Below are 17,245 nucleotides of genomic sequence, written 5' to 3' on the forward strand. Positions count from 1 at the left end.
TTCTGAAGAAGGGTCTAGGCCCGAACCGTCAGCTTTCCTGCTCCTCTGATGCTGCTTGGCCTGCTGTGTTCATCCTGCTCTACACCTTGTTATCTCCATTTGATGAGACCAAGACTGGAGTTATGCTGCACTCTGCACGAATTCTGACTGGTGTGCAATGACCCCAATGCAGTAGACAGTCAGTCTTTTCTGCACTAATGTGTGTCAAAATTTCCTTTGTTTCAATGCAGAAGTATCAGTATAACTACAAAGTACAAATTTATGTAACGAGATAATGAGGTATAGGGACCACCTTCAGTTTCAGCTTGGACTTTACGACAGTCGTAAACCAGTTTTCTTAGGCTGTCCTCTGATCTCTGCAGTAAATTATCTTCTTATTAATTGCCAAACATTTACAGTATGACACAAATTTTAATTTTTCAGTAATAATGTCTTCTCTTCCCTGTGTAAAGACGTTGCGCGCTCAAAGAACTTTACAAATAAAAACACATCCTTTGTGGATTGTTGGAGGGTAGGGTAGTGTCGATACAAGGAAGTTGTAACTGTTTGCACAGTTTGACATTTCACGTGTCGAGTTTCTGATCAGGAAGGCAGTAAAAACTATATTAAAATCTGGCAACGCCCAATGAATGCGGCTAGCATGTAGAGTTCAGCATTCTCCTGACAATGCTCCTTATTAAGGAATAGATATGGCATTGCTTCCGAATTGTTTATCATTTCCTTACATTTTCGAACAGATTGATGGCTGCAAAAGCCAGTGAACCAGCAACAAGCAATGAACACCCAGTCTTTTGGGTAGAATTCATTCTTGTTTTGTTGATGTGCATTGAGATTTCATTAGGAGGTGAAGATTGAAACTGTCCACATACACAGAGTCTCGGCCAAATGAAACAATCGTAACTTACATAATTTTTCAAAAACACGAAGCCGAAGACCAGGAAATACTTTACTGGTTGAAGGTTTGTGACCAGCTTGGAAAAGATGCAGTTTATAGGTTGTGAAACTCACGGTCGTGTCCCAAATGAGTGGTGAGAGACTTTATACCCACCATTATTAACACACTACAGGGTTCACAAATTCAAGATCAAACAGTGACCCCCATCCTCGCCCCACGCCTTGCTTTCTGGAACAGGCGTCCCTTTCCTAACAACCATCCATCAATTTCACATGCTAGTCGTAAATTGAAAATCCCCAAACAATGCATCTGGCTGTAGGAACTGGAAGGTTGCCATTGGAATGAATTGTTTGAAACCGTAGCTGTATGATTTATATCCAGGAATCCATACCAAAGAACCTATTAATCTCCATATTGCGTTGAACAGGTGTGGAATAGTGTTCAGGCCACATTTGGTTGTGAGATAGGCCCGAGATAGAGCTGCATATCCATTGCAAACATACGTCTATTTTAACTGAAAGAATTCAGATAGTTTCTCAATTTTGAAAGTTAGACGCAAAAACAGAAGTTGCTGGAAAAGCTCAGCAGGTCTGGCAGCATCTGTGAAGAAAAAATCAGAGTTAACGTTTCGGGTCCGGTGACCCTTCCTCAGAAGTCAGAACACCAGACCCGAAACGTTAACTCTGAGATAGTAGGAACTGCAGATGCTGGAGAATCTGAGATAACAAGGTGTAGAGCTGGATGAACACAGCAGGCTTTCCTGCTCCTCTGATGCTGCTTGGCCTACTCTGTTCATCCAGGTCTACACCTTGTTATCTTACGATAACTCTGATTTTTTTCTTCACAGATGCTGCCAGACCTGCTGAGCTTTTCCATCAACTTCTGTTTTTGTTCCTGATTTACAGCATCCGCAGTTCTTTCAGTTTTGAAAGTGAGACGGTTGATTAAACACATTCGGGTAGAAAGAACAAGAATCCTGCCAAAATAGGTAACAATATCAAAACAATTTGCTGCTAATTATCTTACAGAGTCTCTACTGTATGTATTCTGGTACAAACATTTTGTCAAGGGGAGAAAAAAATGAAATAACATTTCCAAACATGTCTAAAGAACATTTGGAAGAACAGATATGGAACTGATGTTTACAATGGCATTGTCAAAGTGCACACATGAATTCAAATAGGAGGAAAGAACTGAATAAATACATTGGAAATAAAAACAACAAAGATGGTGGGCTAAGAATAAGCATTTAAACAGAAGATATTTAAGATACAAGATAAATGTTCCTACATTTCATATTGTGTTCAAAAGGAGAAGATAATTTATGGAGAGTAAAAAATAAAGTTACAACTGCACGTGTCAAATCTGCAAATCATAACTCAAAACAAATCTGAGTGTAGAGAATAGGCAGTGATAAGCAAAATGAGATTAAAAAGCCAAGAAAGCATATAAAGAAGGACTAGTGGGTGACATAAGAAGAAGTAATGTGAAAAGAAAATCATTGATGTGATTAGAGATGATGAAGCAATAAAGAAGGATACTTCATGAATACATTGTCTTTATTATTATGATCAATTATAGTACACAGGAACATAAAAAAGGAGCAGGAGTAGCTTGTTGAGCTTGCTGCACCAGTCAAACAGATTAAGGCTTATCATTTACATTCAACTTGTTTTCCCACCATTCACATATCTCTTGATGTCATTCGTACCCAGAAATCTATCAATTTCCGTCTTGAACATGTCCATTGACTGAACTGTCACATTATCAAGCTATAGTGAGAATGAAAATGAAACTACTGAAAGAAAAGGATAGCACTGTTAGATAGGACCACTACAAGTAAAGAAGCAAGAAGGAAAATAATGGGACTCAGTGATGGGACATAGGGAAGTGGGAAGGGGTACTGTAGAGGTTGATGACATTCATTTCAGAATGCTGAAGCTAGTCAAAGAGGAGCTAATAGAATTTGCCCATTATTTTCTAAGATCCCTGTGTTAGAGAACTGTAAGGTTATAAGAATATTACCTTCCATAACGTGACAAAAGTATAAGCGTGGAAACCATTGCTGAGATTTTAAATAACAGGCAGGCCTGTAAAATCATAACATAAAGCAAAGTTCTGTACTCACCGAAAAAACCTGGATTGATTCATAACAGCTAACTAAGTCCTCTCTGCTAAGTTGGAAACATTTCTTGGAGAAATTAGCAGAAATGTTGATAAAAGAAAAACAATTCATGTGAATATGTGAATATTTCATTTTCAGAAAATATTTGGATTTGATACTGTAAGGATGGTTTGTTCTTACTGTTAATGTACATGGTGTTAACTGAAAATGTCAGAATGGATAGAAACTTGATGAAAGAGCTTGATGAAATTAGAGTGATGGGAAATAAATGCTTTTTGAGACTGGAGCAATATAATTCGTAGTGTTCCTCAGGAGCAAGTTAGGATGAATTTTTTTTCGTGATATATATCATTTATACTTGGATATAATACTAGCATTTGTTGTTGATTTTAGGAAGGAGCACAGTTAACTGTAAAAATTGCTGCAAGTGACTTTGCAAAGACTTAGGTTAATGAAATAGGCTAAAATATATTAATTAGAATGGGATGGAGAGAACTGAATTGTGTGAAGGTGAATTGAAAATGCTTGTACGGTATTGTCAGTAAAGACATTGGGTATAAAGGAAAATTTGGTGCTAGCCTTACACAAATGTGATCTCACCAATACACCAGGGAATTGCTGACAACATGTATGGATTATTCGGCACAGTAATAAGAAAGGATGTAAATGCTTTGGAAGTAGTTCAGAAATGATTTATTAGACTAACATATGAACAAAGGTGGACTGGCTAGGCTTATATCTGCTGGAGTTCAGAAGAATAACAGGTGATGTTTGAAACATACAAGATCATTTCAGGGTTTCACAGGTGGATATGGAAATGATGGTTTCTTTTGTGAGAGAATCTAGAACTAGGCATCACTATTTAAAAATAAGGAGAGCCTCATTTAAGACAGAGATCAGATTTTTTTCACAAAGGGAGTTTTGAGTCTTTAGAACTTTTTTCCTTCAAAGACAGAGTCCTTGAATATTTTTAAGACAGAAGTTGATAGATTATTAGTAAGGAAGGAATAAAAGGTTATGGAGGTGGTGTAGATGGCAATGTGAAGTAATCAGATCAGCCATGTCCTTAATGAATGGAGGAGCAGGTTCCAGGGGCTGAGTGACTATTCCTGCTCCTAATTTGTGTAATGATAGGTTCATAGCTCATTGCTTCTTTATGTAATACTGCGTCCGCTTAAGATATTTATCACATAGAATTGTATTTCAAGCAATGAAGAATATTCAGAAGAGATTCACTAAAACATTGTCAGATCAGAAACTTTACATACGGGGTAAGTTTTTAAAAAAAGTATGTTTTGTTTGAAAAGAAGGGAAGAAAGGAAACAATCAAGATCTTCATATATTGTAAGAGTTTCATGAGAATGGCAAATCACTTCCAACTGGTTAATATCTAGAGGGTGTATTGGGCAAAAAAAGGACATTTTAACAACACCTTCTGCACCCCTGATCTCTATCAGCTAAAGGGAAGCAGATACATGAGGAAAGCCACCACCTGCAACTTCCCCTCCAAACAACTCACCATCCTAACTTGGAGCAGGGGTATCACAGCTCCTTTACTGTCACTGGGTCAAAGTCGAGGAACTCCCTCCCCAGCAGCATTGCACATTCCCTTACGCCCCAGGGACCACAGTGGTTCAAGAAAGCAGTTCCACACTAATATTTAGTGATGGGAATAAATGCCCATCTAACCAGCGACGCCCATAAAACTTGAAAATTTGCCTTTGAAAATCATCACCGAAAGAGCAAAGGCATTTCTTTATGGGGCAGACTGTTAGAAGTGGAATGCCCCCGAAACAACAATGGTCGAAGCAGAATTTATCATAGTTTTTAAAAATGGAAGTGAATCAATGTTCAAGAGTTTACAATGCTCTGGGAATAGGTCAGGAGGAGAATGGGGCTAAGTGGATCGCTCTTCCCGTTAACCCACATAGTCATCCTGTGCTGAATGGCTTCCTTCTGTATTTTAAAATTCTACACTCGACCCAGTGGAATCGGTGCTTTGTTGTAATGTAGTTTGAGTATCCTTGTCCTTGAGAAAATATTATTTGAACTCAAACTCATTAAAAATGAAACTCAACGCTAAGAGCTAGAGGTTCCACGGTACATATTTTGTAGAGACTGGCGTGATATCCTTACCCTGCACCACCCAAAAAGGGTTGGCTTTGACACTATAAGGAAATCCAATTCCAAATGGGTCGTGCAAAAGATTGCATCCCATTAGCGAGGTTATAGGAAAACCTAAAGTTTGAGACACATCAAATATATATAAGGGACTTTGGTAATTGTGAGCAGTTTATTTTCTTTAGTTTAAATGTTGTAGCGCCGCCGTGCACCTAAATCTCTGTTAGTTTAATTTAAATGATGCTTGCTGGAAAGACCGTGGTTGATTTTATGTCTCAATTTGTGTTACTGTAACAACTTCATCTTTTCTCTTCTGAAATTTGTTTCCAAAATAGTGTAAAGATCATTCAACCTTTCTTTTCGGAATATTACAAAGACGCATTGGATTTTGGGCATTCGGCCTCATTCAGCTTTTGAAAGTTGGAAAGGTCTTTAATCTCTTGTCAATAAAACAAAAAAAAGTAGATTGTATTGGGGAACGGGTGAGGTTAATGTTTCGATTTGAACTTGGTTGCAGGTTGGAGCCCAGGGAGAGATAAATTATATCGGTAAACATATTAAATTCGATTTCAGTGCGGAGTGTGAGGGATACACTCAGACTTAATAAACATTGCCTGGAGAAAGCTTGCTTTAAATTAGCTTAAACCCCATTGAAGTGCAATGGGAAGGAGGACAAGTTGAATGTCACCTGTGCTAAGACTAAATCTCTCGTCGTTAGGTCTTTTGATCATGATTGATGGATTAACAACGACCTGTCGGGATAGTCTTACTGAATCAAGGACGTGAATTATTATGAAAGGATTTCTAGATAGAGAGAAAAAAAAATTCAGAAACAAAATCGAGGGTCATTTTATACCAAGTTTCTAGTAATTCTATCACTCCCCCTCCAGTCGAGTGCGGATGGCCCAAAAAGTTGTCGGCTTCTGATAAGCAGTTTGCTGTCATTGTCTTGACATGTTCAAATTGGCACCAAATCCCTTTGTCCTTCATGCAGTAATGAAGTCCAATATCTAATCTGGCCGTATTCAGCATTCATTACACCTCCTGACAATATTGCAAGTAATAGGATGGGGCAGAACTAAGCACAGTACAAATAAGCCATACCGATATTTCAGACGTCTTCCAGATAACACGTGTGAATATGTAAAAGGCCATCCCTGCTGTATTGATGGGCTGTACAATAATAAATGGCCGTATGGGATACTCAATCTATGTACGTACAATGTTTGATCCTCTCACCTAGCCATTATTTTATCTCATGCAAACACAAACTAAATTGTGACAGCCGAGAAAGGTGCTGCAGGCATACCGAACGTTTAAACACTGTCTGCAGTTGTGTCCCACACATAAATGATCTGTTGTGTTTTTCTGCCTGTTCCCTTGCTTCCTTTTTTCCCACTTTCCAAAGATTAAAAGGCAAGGCTGAGTACCCCCTCCCCAGCCCCGCCTCGATCTGTTTTCCAAGTTACTTTCAATAACCCTCTGTAGACCGTCTACTGTGAGTTTCTCCCGGAAGGAGTGAGCTCTGACTGTTCACTCCGGCAGCAACAGCTAAAAATTCAAAGAAAGCGAGGGCTTTCGGAAGGTCTAACATTCCTAAATCTGTCACTTAACTTCATCGACTATGACAATTTAATTCCAGGAAACATAGAAAGTAAAAGATTCGACATTTCCTTATATTTTCTTTGAAAACACCATAACGATCACACACCTCCCCCTCAAACGTGCTGTGGAAAGTGCCCACGGAAATAAGAAGCACGAGTTTTTTTTAAAGATCAGGAAATCTGCCACTTGACCTTTAGTTTGCTCCCATTTGCTTTTTTTTCTCTCTGGCATTTAAACGCCATGATAAAGGGTCACCTGTATTTAAGCTGATGTATTAGGGCATGTGGATAAAGCGACAGCTGAAGAGGGAACAGTTACTGTAGTCACCTCTGCTTCCCCAAGTTCTCTTTTCGAGAGCAAATCTTTTTTTCGGCGAGTTATGTAATGTGCTGCCTTCTAGAGTTGGTCAGTCATTGACACAGTTCGATCCAATGGCAGAATGGATTGAGGTGAAGCTGATGTCACGTGACCGGCTACCGTTTCTCCCTCTCCCGTTTCCCGAGAGTGAGTAGAAAGATGCTCCCGAACCTGTGTGTGTCTGTGGGGGGCTGGGGTGTGTGATGGGTGGGTGATGGGGTTGCTGCTGATTACTTGATCCTTAAACGTTGCATGGCTCAAGTTGATGTGAAAGCCGGGAATTTCCACAGATTTGTGCACCCACAGTACCTGCCTAATTTTAAAGCATTCCAACATTGTCAGTGTACAATCTCTCTTTCTCCCTCTGTGAGAAGACAATTGGTAATGCGATCGCCCACTTTTCAAACTGCTGCAAACATATAACGCTTCTGGTGCAAACGGGGACGCTAGAATTCAGAAGTATAGCACGTACACAGCGCTGAATAAACCATCGTCCTAAAATAGCAGCAAAGTACAGCGGATGCTGTACTGAAATAACAGAAAGCGCTGGAGAAGCTCAGCGGTGCATCTCTAGCAAGAGAAAAGGGGTTAACGTTTCGATGTCAGTCTGTGTAACATTAGCTCTGACATGTTAGTTCTGTTTCTCTCTCCAGAGGCGCTGTTTGACTTGCTGAATCTTCCTATCAGCTTCTGCTTGTATTTCTGGCATTGCACAACCCACTCAGAGTCTTCTGTTGGAAATCGTCTGTTCCTCTTCATTTCACATCTTTTTCTTCATGGCGAGGCAGCATTTATTGCCCATCGCTAATTGCATTTAAGGGTCAACCACATTGCTGTGGCTCTGGAGTCACATATAGGCCAGACCAGGTAAGGATAGCAGTTCCCTTCTCTAAGGGATGGGGATTTTTCATGAATATCATTAGACTCTTAACCCCAGTTTTTTTAAAAAAATTGATTTCAAACTCCACCATCTGCCGTGGCGGGATTCTGGGTCGCTGGGTCCAGCAACAATACCATTAGGCCATCACCTCACCACTTTTTCTCATCATGTGACATATAAATATTGTAGTTATTCATGTAACTCTCTCACAGGCACCCAGAGCCTTGATCTCACTGTTTCTTGCGCCAATGTTTCCCTGTTGCTAATGTGATTATCGTTACTTTCTTCTCCTTTTGTTAACTCTTATACGCACATTCATTATTTTGTTTCGTCAAGGCATGCTAAACCGGATTCTACCATCAAATTGCAAGCTCACTCACAATGCAATGACAGGGGCCTGCACCTTGCTATTCATTACTGCTGAAGAAGGGTAAAGCCACGCGGTTAATAACAGCACAGATCCGGAATATTCTAAACATGTCTCACAATGTCACAAACACCACACGGCTCTGCACACCCCCTTCACAGCCACTGAGACATCAATTCTAAAAGCGCTGACCGTCACTTCGATTCATGAAGACATAATTTAAGTTAAAGAAAAGTAAATTCAAGATTGACCATCTTTCAGATGCCAAATAACCCCGCATTTCCAGCATTTCCTTTCATTTCAGATTTCTGTATTTGCCCATCGTTTTTGCAGTTCAGTATATTTAACCCTTTCGGTATCATACTGTTGCAACGTAAAGTTTATAATATATCAGTCACGATTGAAATAACTCTCACAAAAGCGACATTTTTTTCTGAATATTGCCTCGGTATCTGCGTTAATATATAAACATTTTACTGTAATAATTACACGTAGATCGGCACGGTGCAATGTGATTCAAGCCGTTAATTGGGACAAATCCTTAAAGGAGATGTATTATCTAATGTTCAGTAAGCTTTTCTTTTATAATAAAACCTTGAGAAACAGGATTCGATTATTTGACGCTGGTGGTATAATGTAACTATCACTTCAATTCACATCCAAAATACAATTTGCGTTATATCACTATTCAAAATTCATGAAAGCAACTAACAACGTTCTTCGTAATAAATATTTTCTGTAGAAATGTCGCTTTGTACTCTCTCTTTACAAAATCCGTGCTGCTTAACCAGAAGAGCGAAAGTATCGTTTCGACCAATGCCTTTTCACCATTAACTAAAGTTTGTCTTTCTACAGACTCCCTGATGACTGGAATCAGAAACGACCAAAACCAAAAAAAAAACAAAATTGAAAAATGATTATTCTATTGTTGGAGCATTCGAGATACCCTTATTGTGAAAAGTTTTCTGAAAGTTTTTGTATTCAAGGATTACATTGATTGATGCCTTAATGATTACGGCGAGAGTGAAGTCGCGCGTAGATTCTCATACACTCATTCGTATCAAAATAAACACAACAACCCCTTCCAGGCATTTCGCATAATGAGTTACGAACACATTTTAAAGTAGTTAAGCAAATTTATCCCTCAATTAAATTCTGTACTGGATTCATTGTTGATAGGCCCGTGTCGGTGCAGAAAAGTGTAATCCCAGATTTAACGAAAGTGTCTCTGTGCATTCGAAAGAAGATTTACAATAATAATTTATTGTACGTCATTTTATGTCATGCAAGTTCATGCTGCACTTTCGATGGTAACGTTCCCGCAAGAAACTCATAGACGCCAGTTTGCGTCATCAATCAAAACAAATAGCGGTAAAAATGAGACTTTATCTTAAATGGTCTAAGTTCTGGGTTAAGTCTAGCCGCCCCAACTGAGGTTTCAGCCTATTATTCTTAATCAATATTCTCTTCGACGATTTTAAGGTACGCAAGACAGAGAAAGTATGGATCATGATTAATCTATATCTGTGTATGTTTGTGTGCGTGTGTTCAAAATACAAGCATTGGATGCAGACCTTCACATTAGGGCTGGGGAGCGGAGAGCGAAGGATGGGGAAGCAGTTATGTAGTGGCGATATTACTGAATCTCTGTCGGATGTCTGCGGACAAAAATTCGAATCCCGCCATGGCAGATGGAATTTAATTCGATTTTGAGGCGGATTACATTAACAAACTTAATTTAGAAAGTAATTTTTAAATAGTCCAACGGGAATCAATGTAATCACGATCTGGTTTACTAATGTGCTTTAGAGAAGGAAATCTATCCTTCTTACCTCGTCTGACCTACATGTGACTCTAGACACACAGCAATGCGGTTGACTGTTTACTGCCCACTGGGCAACTAGGGATGAGCAATAAATACTGGCCTGGACAGCTGCGCACAACCCATAAACGAATAAAAAAATTCTGATGACGTGTGTCTGTACTTCAATGCATTTGGAAATATTTGTGTCTCTGCCTTCACATCTGTAATTGTATGTGGCCAGCATGTACCAGCACTAAAAAAAATCCTTATATAAAAAGCAAACCGCTGCATTTACAATTAAAAATATCATTTTCATGACACCATGGTATCCTCAAAAGTGAAATAAAAATAATTAATTAATGTTAAAATCCAACCAATATTGTGATGTTGTAACTGCACAACAGGTTCTTATTGACAGCAATTACACCATGAGCGGATCAACTATTTTTACTGATGTTAACTCAGGGATAGATATTGACTATAACAGCGGGAATAACATCATGGATGTCTCAGTGCCAACAGGTGACACTTTGTTCAATGCATTCTCTCTGTAGCTGGCGTTCTGTGTATATACGCAGACACCCAATAGACACCACTTGTAGCAATTCCTTCACGTTAAGGCAGCAGGGCTGCCCCTATCTAGATTGTATTAACTGTGCATTTGCATTGCTGTTTAGCGCTGATGCCAAGTATTTCCACTTTACACGTCTGCTAATCTTGAATGCAAATCTAATGCAGTGTTAAACCTGATTTACTAAGCCCGCGGGCACAATTAAATCTGCCTGACCTAAACTTAAAGTAGTTAATATTTACATTTTTAATAGTTGGGTGGAACTCTGGGCAGAATAAGTGTGATACCCGTCATACAGAGGCAAGAAATGTAGACACTGCATTAAACGAACGGTTTTAAGCTGGTCCAATGTGTGGGAGTGTTTGCAGGATAGATGTATCCTAGAAATTTTGCTTTTGTAAAGCCGAATGTCTGTATGGACACATCACACAGGGGCTGCAGTTATACTACACTTTAGTGGCAAATTCAAACAGAAAGAAGGATCCAGTTGGCCCAGCTTTTCACTCCAGTTAGTTGAAGCAAACGGCGGCTTGAATCCCAGTAAGGCCCCTGCTTCCCCATCACATGAAAGACACCTGAAACTCCTTTGTATGGGTTGGGATTGGCAGTATTACTGCTCTTTGTGTCCTTCCCGAAAAATGGAATTAAACAACAAAATCACATATTTAGTCTAATCTGGGACGTGACCACATCCCTCCCATCAACTAACCCCTTCCCTCACCCGGCCTTAGATTTGTTGTTATTCTTCTTCCCTTTCACCAATGGTCACATGAACAGTCCTATGCAAAGGAGGTTTGAGATCTTCCACCTGATCAGAGCTAACGCATGAGCAGGTGATAATTTCTCTTCACCACCGGAGTTCTGAGGAACTCGAAACGGACCCGAAACGTTAACTCTGTTTTTTCCTTCACAGATGCTACCAGGCCTGCTGAACTTTTCCAGCAACTTTGTTTTTGTTCCTGATTCACAGCATCCGCAGTTCTTTGGGTTTTTATTTGATAATTTCTCTTCCTGTGTCAGTCTATGTTGTGACCCATTAATAATACAATTCATGTTGGACTATGGAAGAACTTGGCATTCTGAAAGCAGCTCATACCCGACCCCGGGAAAATCGGGGACATTGAAGTGTTACAATAAGGGACATCGGATGCGTTCAAAAAACACATTAACTTCACAAAATAAAAACAGAAAGAACTGCGGATGCTGGAAATCAGAAACTAAAACGGAAATTGCTGGAGAACCGCAGCGGGTCTGGCAGCATCTGTGGAGAGAAATCAGAGTTAATGATTAGGGTCCATGACCCTTTCTCAAAACTGGACCCGAAACGTTAACTCTGATTTCTCTCCAAAGATGCTGCCAGACTTGCTGAGCTTTTCCAGTGATTTCTGATCTGCTACATTGACTTGACATCAGCTCCCTGGCACCGTCATTACCAGAGAGTGCAAGGTACATGCTGCCATAGGCGAAGAACCCAAAAGCAGCCTGGAGTGAAAGTTGCGTTTGATCCCAGAGCCCCTGGCGTGTAAACTTAAAAATTTCATTGGAGTAACTTCAGATGCACGCCACTAGAGTAGTTATTGTTTTGATGCCATCTGCACTTTAAGGTTAAAACGAACGAAATGAACATTTCAAGACGCCAAAGTATTTTAAATGAATCTGATTTCACTCTATACTGCAATGCAAATATCCTTCCGAAATTGACCTGGTCAGATTTGTTATAAATTCCAGTTACTAATTGAACAGAAACAAACGCGTAAGGAGTTGATTGGAGCAGATGCATCACCGCGCCGCCAAGAAATCTCACAGAGGCCACTTTCTGTGCGGTTATAGTTCCTTTGGAAGGATGGTTTCATTTGACAGTGATAATTTCAGATTCCTCCCTGAGTCATAGTGCAGTGTACTGTCCACTTTTAAATGAATTGACCCGATTAAAATAGTGCTCAGTTGTTTTGTATCGTATGCAACTTATATGTGGCCGATTATAAAATCTTGCGTAACTATAAAAAATATAGTTGATATAGCTGCTGCATTCGTTAATAGAATCATTACCCGGTGCCTTTCCGTAACAAAAAGAATGGGTCAGAATGCAAAATGCAGCGGCACATTCGTCTCATAAACTGAAAATAAATTGATAATTGTCTCATCTTATAAATATTACATCTCGCCCGTCCTCTTTGGATTACAAAGCAGTTTAAATATCTACATTAAATCGATTTAACTGCTGCTCTCTTAATTTGCAAAACTGAGCGCTTAGTAGCTGTTTAACGAAGGGGTGTGAAGAACTGACTCGGCGAATGAACCAGGCTGCTGGCAATGGGGTGTAAGAAATGCTTTAACAAAGGACTACATCAATAGCAGACCGCTGCTCTGACCGTACAATTTTGTGGCTCGGAACGCTGTTGGTTTAATAATTTGATAATCTCCCTGTGAATCTAGCCACAAGCTAAGTAGAAAAATCTTCGATATTTAATTGAATAGGAAAGAATACGAAGAGTCCTGCAAAAGGCTGAAACATGGTTTCTCTCTTACATAACCAAATGATCTGAGACGAAGATGAGCTATGTTTGACCGGTGTCATACCTTTGGAAAGATGCGTCTTGTTTTCGCATTGCACTTTGCAGCCCCTGCCATTACTTTTTCCAGGCTGCTACTTCATAATAAATGAATGACATTGTTCTCCACATTTTAAGGGGAACGGCTGTGAGACCGAAAGGGTACATCAGAAGGGACGTTGTAGATTGTTAAAACCTATATAAAGAGGTATTGTTAGTTAGGGGTGATGTATACAGCGTCGAATCTAAACAAAAGGGCCCTGCTTTCTAAAAATCATTAATGCTTCCATCATGGAAACCTGCATTTAATAGTATTAAATATTGGGTTATTTTAAGGATTAAACCGCAGTTGTAGATTAATAGGTAGTTTAGACATGGACTTCTAAACACTCTTTATAGTCTTTGCAAGATAAGCTCAGAAAACCCGTTCTTTCTGACACTGTGCTGGTGTGGTGGAGGTCCCTCAATCTCTGTTGTATATCTGAAATGACGGTTGTGGTTTTACCTTTACTTGGTCCACTGCATCCTGTCACATTCGAGCCCCTATTTCACACTGAGCAAGATCGGTCACATATATCACTGAGCGGGGCTTGTCAGTTTATTTAGTTATTCATCGAACATTAACCAGGATTTAATGAAAATTTTAGGGCGCAGGATTTTATTGCGATGTCAATGTACACAATGACTCGGTAACAAATCACCACCTGATCCTATTTGAGATTAGTCGTATCCGACCTGTGCTTCATATATATTGCAAAATGTTGAGCTGTTGTATCATAACACGGCGATTCTAACTGTAGAATTCTAAGAACGTGGGAGCCGTACAGAGACAGTCCTGTTACTTACACCTTCTACTTAAATCACGGTATAATTCCGGCTTTTATTCGGCAAAATATTCATTTTATTCTACGAAAGAGTGCTTTCTGATATATAGAAGTTTCAATTTATATATTACCCGAGAGTGAATGATATTTCTTCGGGAAAATACCGGTGACATATTTAACTTTGCTTAATTCGTATTTCTGAACGGTGTTCACAATCTCGCTGAACTTGGTACAATCTCCTGCGGTAAAGAATGGTATTTCTTTTTTTAGTTGGTGCACATTTTCCATCGAAGGAAGTGCACCTGTATGGCGTGGTGCTCATAGACTGCGGTGCCTCGTTCAGTAGGCCGAGAGCAAAGCATCAGTTCTGGGGCGGAGTGCAGATTGGCGCCTCTCTTTCTGACCTTAGTAAAGGCTTTCAAAAGGAACCTGCTACTGAATCACGTGCATTCTTTTATACACTCATCTGAGCGGACTACGCTGAGCGAACAAAGCATTCACCTCTACGGCACGTTTGCATTACACAAGCAAGCGCTTGATTTCTATTTGCTTTAATATGTAAGCCGGTATTTCTACTAAAGCGCTTGTAGATGATTTCTGGAAGAAATTGAGATATTTATTTGGGGAGAAAATTCTCCAGTTACAAATCTAAGCGGAGGGAAATGTGTATGAGCACACACGTACACAAACACACAGTGACATAATTCACCAATTAACAAGAATTCTCCAGTCTTCAATCTGCGGCCCCAAAACCAAATGAAAACCCAAATGAGCCCGAGACTATAAACCGAGATTTTCATGGATACGGAGACATCCATTTTTCTCTGTTTCAGGCCCGTTCACACACGACAATCACGTGGCTCTGTGTATAGCCCAGGCATTATTGCAAGCTCTGAGCATTTGCACACAGGCACACACACACGCGCACACAAAGTGAGGGGGATAGGGAGAAATTAGTTTAGATTTGGTTAGATAAGCACAATCATTAATCACACACTATAGTAGCCAGAGCGCTAAGTGGTGAGAACAGTGCAGAGTGTATTGAGAGGCTGTTTCGCTATGAAATTACACAGGATATTATTTAATGCCGTCAGCGCACAACATTAACTTGGAAAGTATCGGATGGGTTACACAATCAGAATAAACTCAGGCAGGACTGCACAATGTGCAGAAAAATGACCGAATTTTAAGTAGGAAATGATTCATAATCTATAACACTCGCTATAATAAAACTACAGTCTCTAGTATACAATTAGAAGTGAGGCCAATGCTTTCGTATTCACATTTTAAAAATATTAATTCCTGGATTTTCCCTGCCAACTTTTATATATCCTGCAACACAGCTGTGGTTTGAATGTGAACATGTTCAACTTTCGATGGAAACTGAACTTTTACAACAGTTAAGCTAAAACAAAATGAGTTTTTTTTTTAACAGAAGGGTCGTGGTTTCAACTGGAAAAGTCACTTTAAGGAACAATAGAACACCAAGCAAGGTGAACACTGACCAACCAGATTCTCAATTAAACTGCTTGCTTCAGTGTTCTCTCAGCCATTGCTTACCCTCGGGAAAGACAGCTCTCATCTTGAGGTAGCTGGTGGTCAATCTGATGATTGAAGCTTTGTCCAGTTGGGAGGTGATGGCCGATGGTAGAGGCAGCAACTTAGCCAGTTCGTAAAATTCCCCATTTTCCTTTTCTCTTCTTGTCTTCGCGGCATTTTTGGACTTTTCCTTCATCTCGCCTATTGGACTCGACTGTTACTGACATAATAAATACACTTGTCCTGTAGCCCCGAAAACATCCGTTAGAGTCTCTACTATTGTTTCTTTCTCTCTCTCAGAACGTTTCTCTCTCTCTATGCGTTGGTCAGAAAAAAACACTTCAGACGTTTGAAAGTCTTTCGGTAACTGATGGTCTTCTAGTTCTGCACACTTCTTCCTTCTGTTAGAGCTGGAGTTTGTAGTCCTGAGACTCCGTTTCCGGGCTAGATCCCAGTGAAGTTCTTGCGTTAACTTCCCACCCAGAGTTGGGTGAGTGCTGAGTGTCCCTTACTTCCCGCCGTGGCTTATTTTCTCGGTGATTTCGCCCCCCTCCCCACACCTCCTGTCCAATGCTCTCTGATTCAAACTACCCTCAGCTCTGAGCGAATGCCTCGGGGCAAAACGAGCCGGCGAGTGCCGCTGCCTTTCTGCTGATTCCGAGCAGTGGGGACAGAGGGTGAGTCGCCGGAGCCGTGGGGCCAGATCCGACCATCCGACGTTTGACATGAGAGCACGGTAGGGAAGGCGGCAGCGCTCAGAGGAGAGCTCTGGGTCCGCTGAGCGAACTGGTCGAGATGAGATGCTAGACTGCGCTGCGCTTGTCTCCAGTCACCTTCCCCAGTGGGCAGCTTCCTGCTGCGTAACAAGCGGAGGATGTTGCTGCTGGATTTGGGGGTGGGTGCTATCTGTGCTCTGCTCAGTTTTCGAGCTGAATGAGTCACTTGTCATCCGCGCTGACCCCGTCCTGTTGCTGAGCGTATGGGAGCTGGAGAGGAATCTCGCTCAAAGCCGGTTCCATTGCCTACAGTTTATATCCAGTCACGACAGGCAATTTCAGTTACCAGCATGGGAAATTCTTGTTGAGTTCCTATGACCTTATTTTCACTTGGGATTCTCAGGCAGTTCTCCCTGTCAACTCTCAGATCTCCCAGTTCCGGATTACGGGGGACAATCCTGTCCTCACTTTTCGTTTGATGTAATCTCTCATAAACACCGCGTTGCTAATGTTGTCGCCAGTGTTTCAGAAGTTTTTGATTGAGTGTGTGCGTGAGAGGGGTTAGAAATCATCCTCCCATCCCTCAGGGTTCAATAGATGTTCCCCAATTCCCCACACTTCTTAGAAACAGTCAGCGACTCCAAGAGCATCTGTAGAGAGAGAAATCTGTAGAGAGAGAGAGGTGAACATTTCAGACCAAGCTCTGAAAATCTGCTCGGCTCTCCACGGGTACTGTCAGATCTCTTTTATATTCACTGATGGGATGTGGGAGTCACTGGTTAGACCAGCCGCCCATCCCTAATTGCCCAGAGGGCAGTTAAGAGTCAACCAGATTGCCATGGTCTGAAGTCACACGTAGACCAGACCGGGTGAGGATGGCAGATTTCCT

General features: G+C 40.7%; 1 protein-coding gene across 1 annotated transcript in view; it reads right to left on the bottom strand.

The window, feature by feature from the left end:
• The window catches only part of sim2 (SIM bHLH transcription factor 2), a 94,575-nt gene extending 78,231 nt beyond the window's left edge, over positions 1-16,344 (bottom strand). Inside the window, exon 1 of the mRNA XM_048603125.1 lies at positions 15,662-16,344. Coding sequence (XP_048459082.1) covers positions 15,662-15,836 — 175 coding nt within the window. The 5' untranslated portion in view covers positions 15,837-16,344. The remainder of the gene's footprint in view (positions 1-15,661) is intronic.
• Positions 16,345-17,245: the final 901 nt, after the last annotated feature.

The sequence above is a fragment of the Rhincodon typus genome, chromosome 11, assembly GCF_021869965.1.
Source record: "Rhincodon typus isolate 14 chromosome 11, sRhiTyp1.1, whole genome shotgun sequence".
Taxonomy (NCBI): Eukaryota; Metazoa; Chordata; class Chondrichthyes; order Orectolobiformes; family Rhincodontidae; genus Rhincodon; species Rhincodon typus.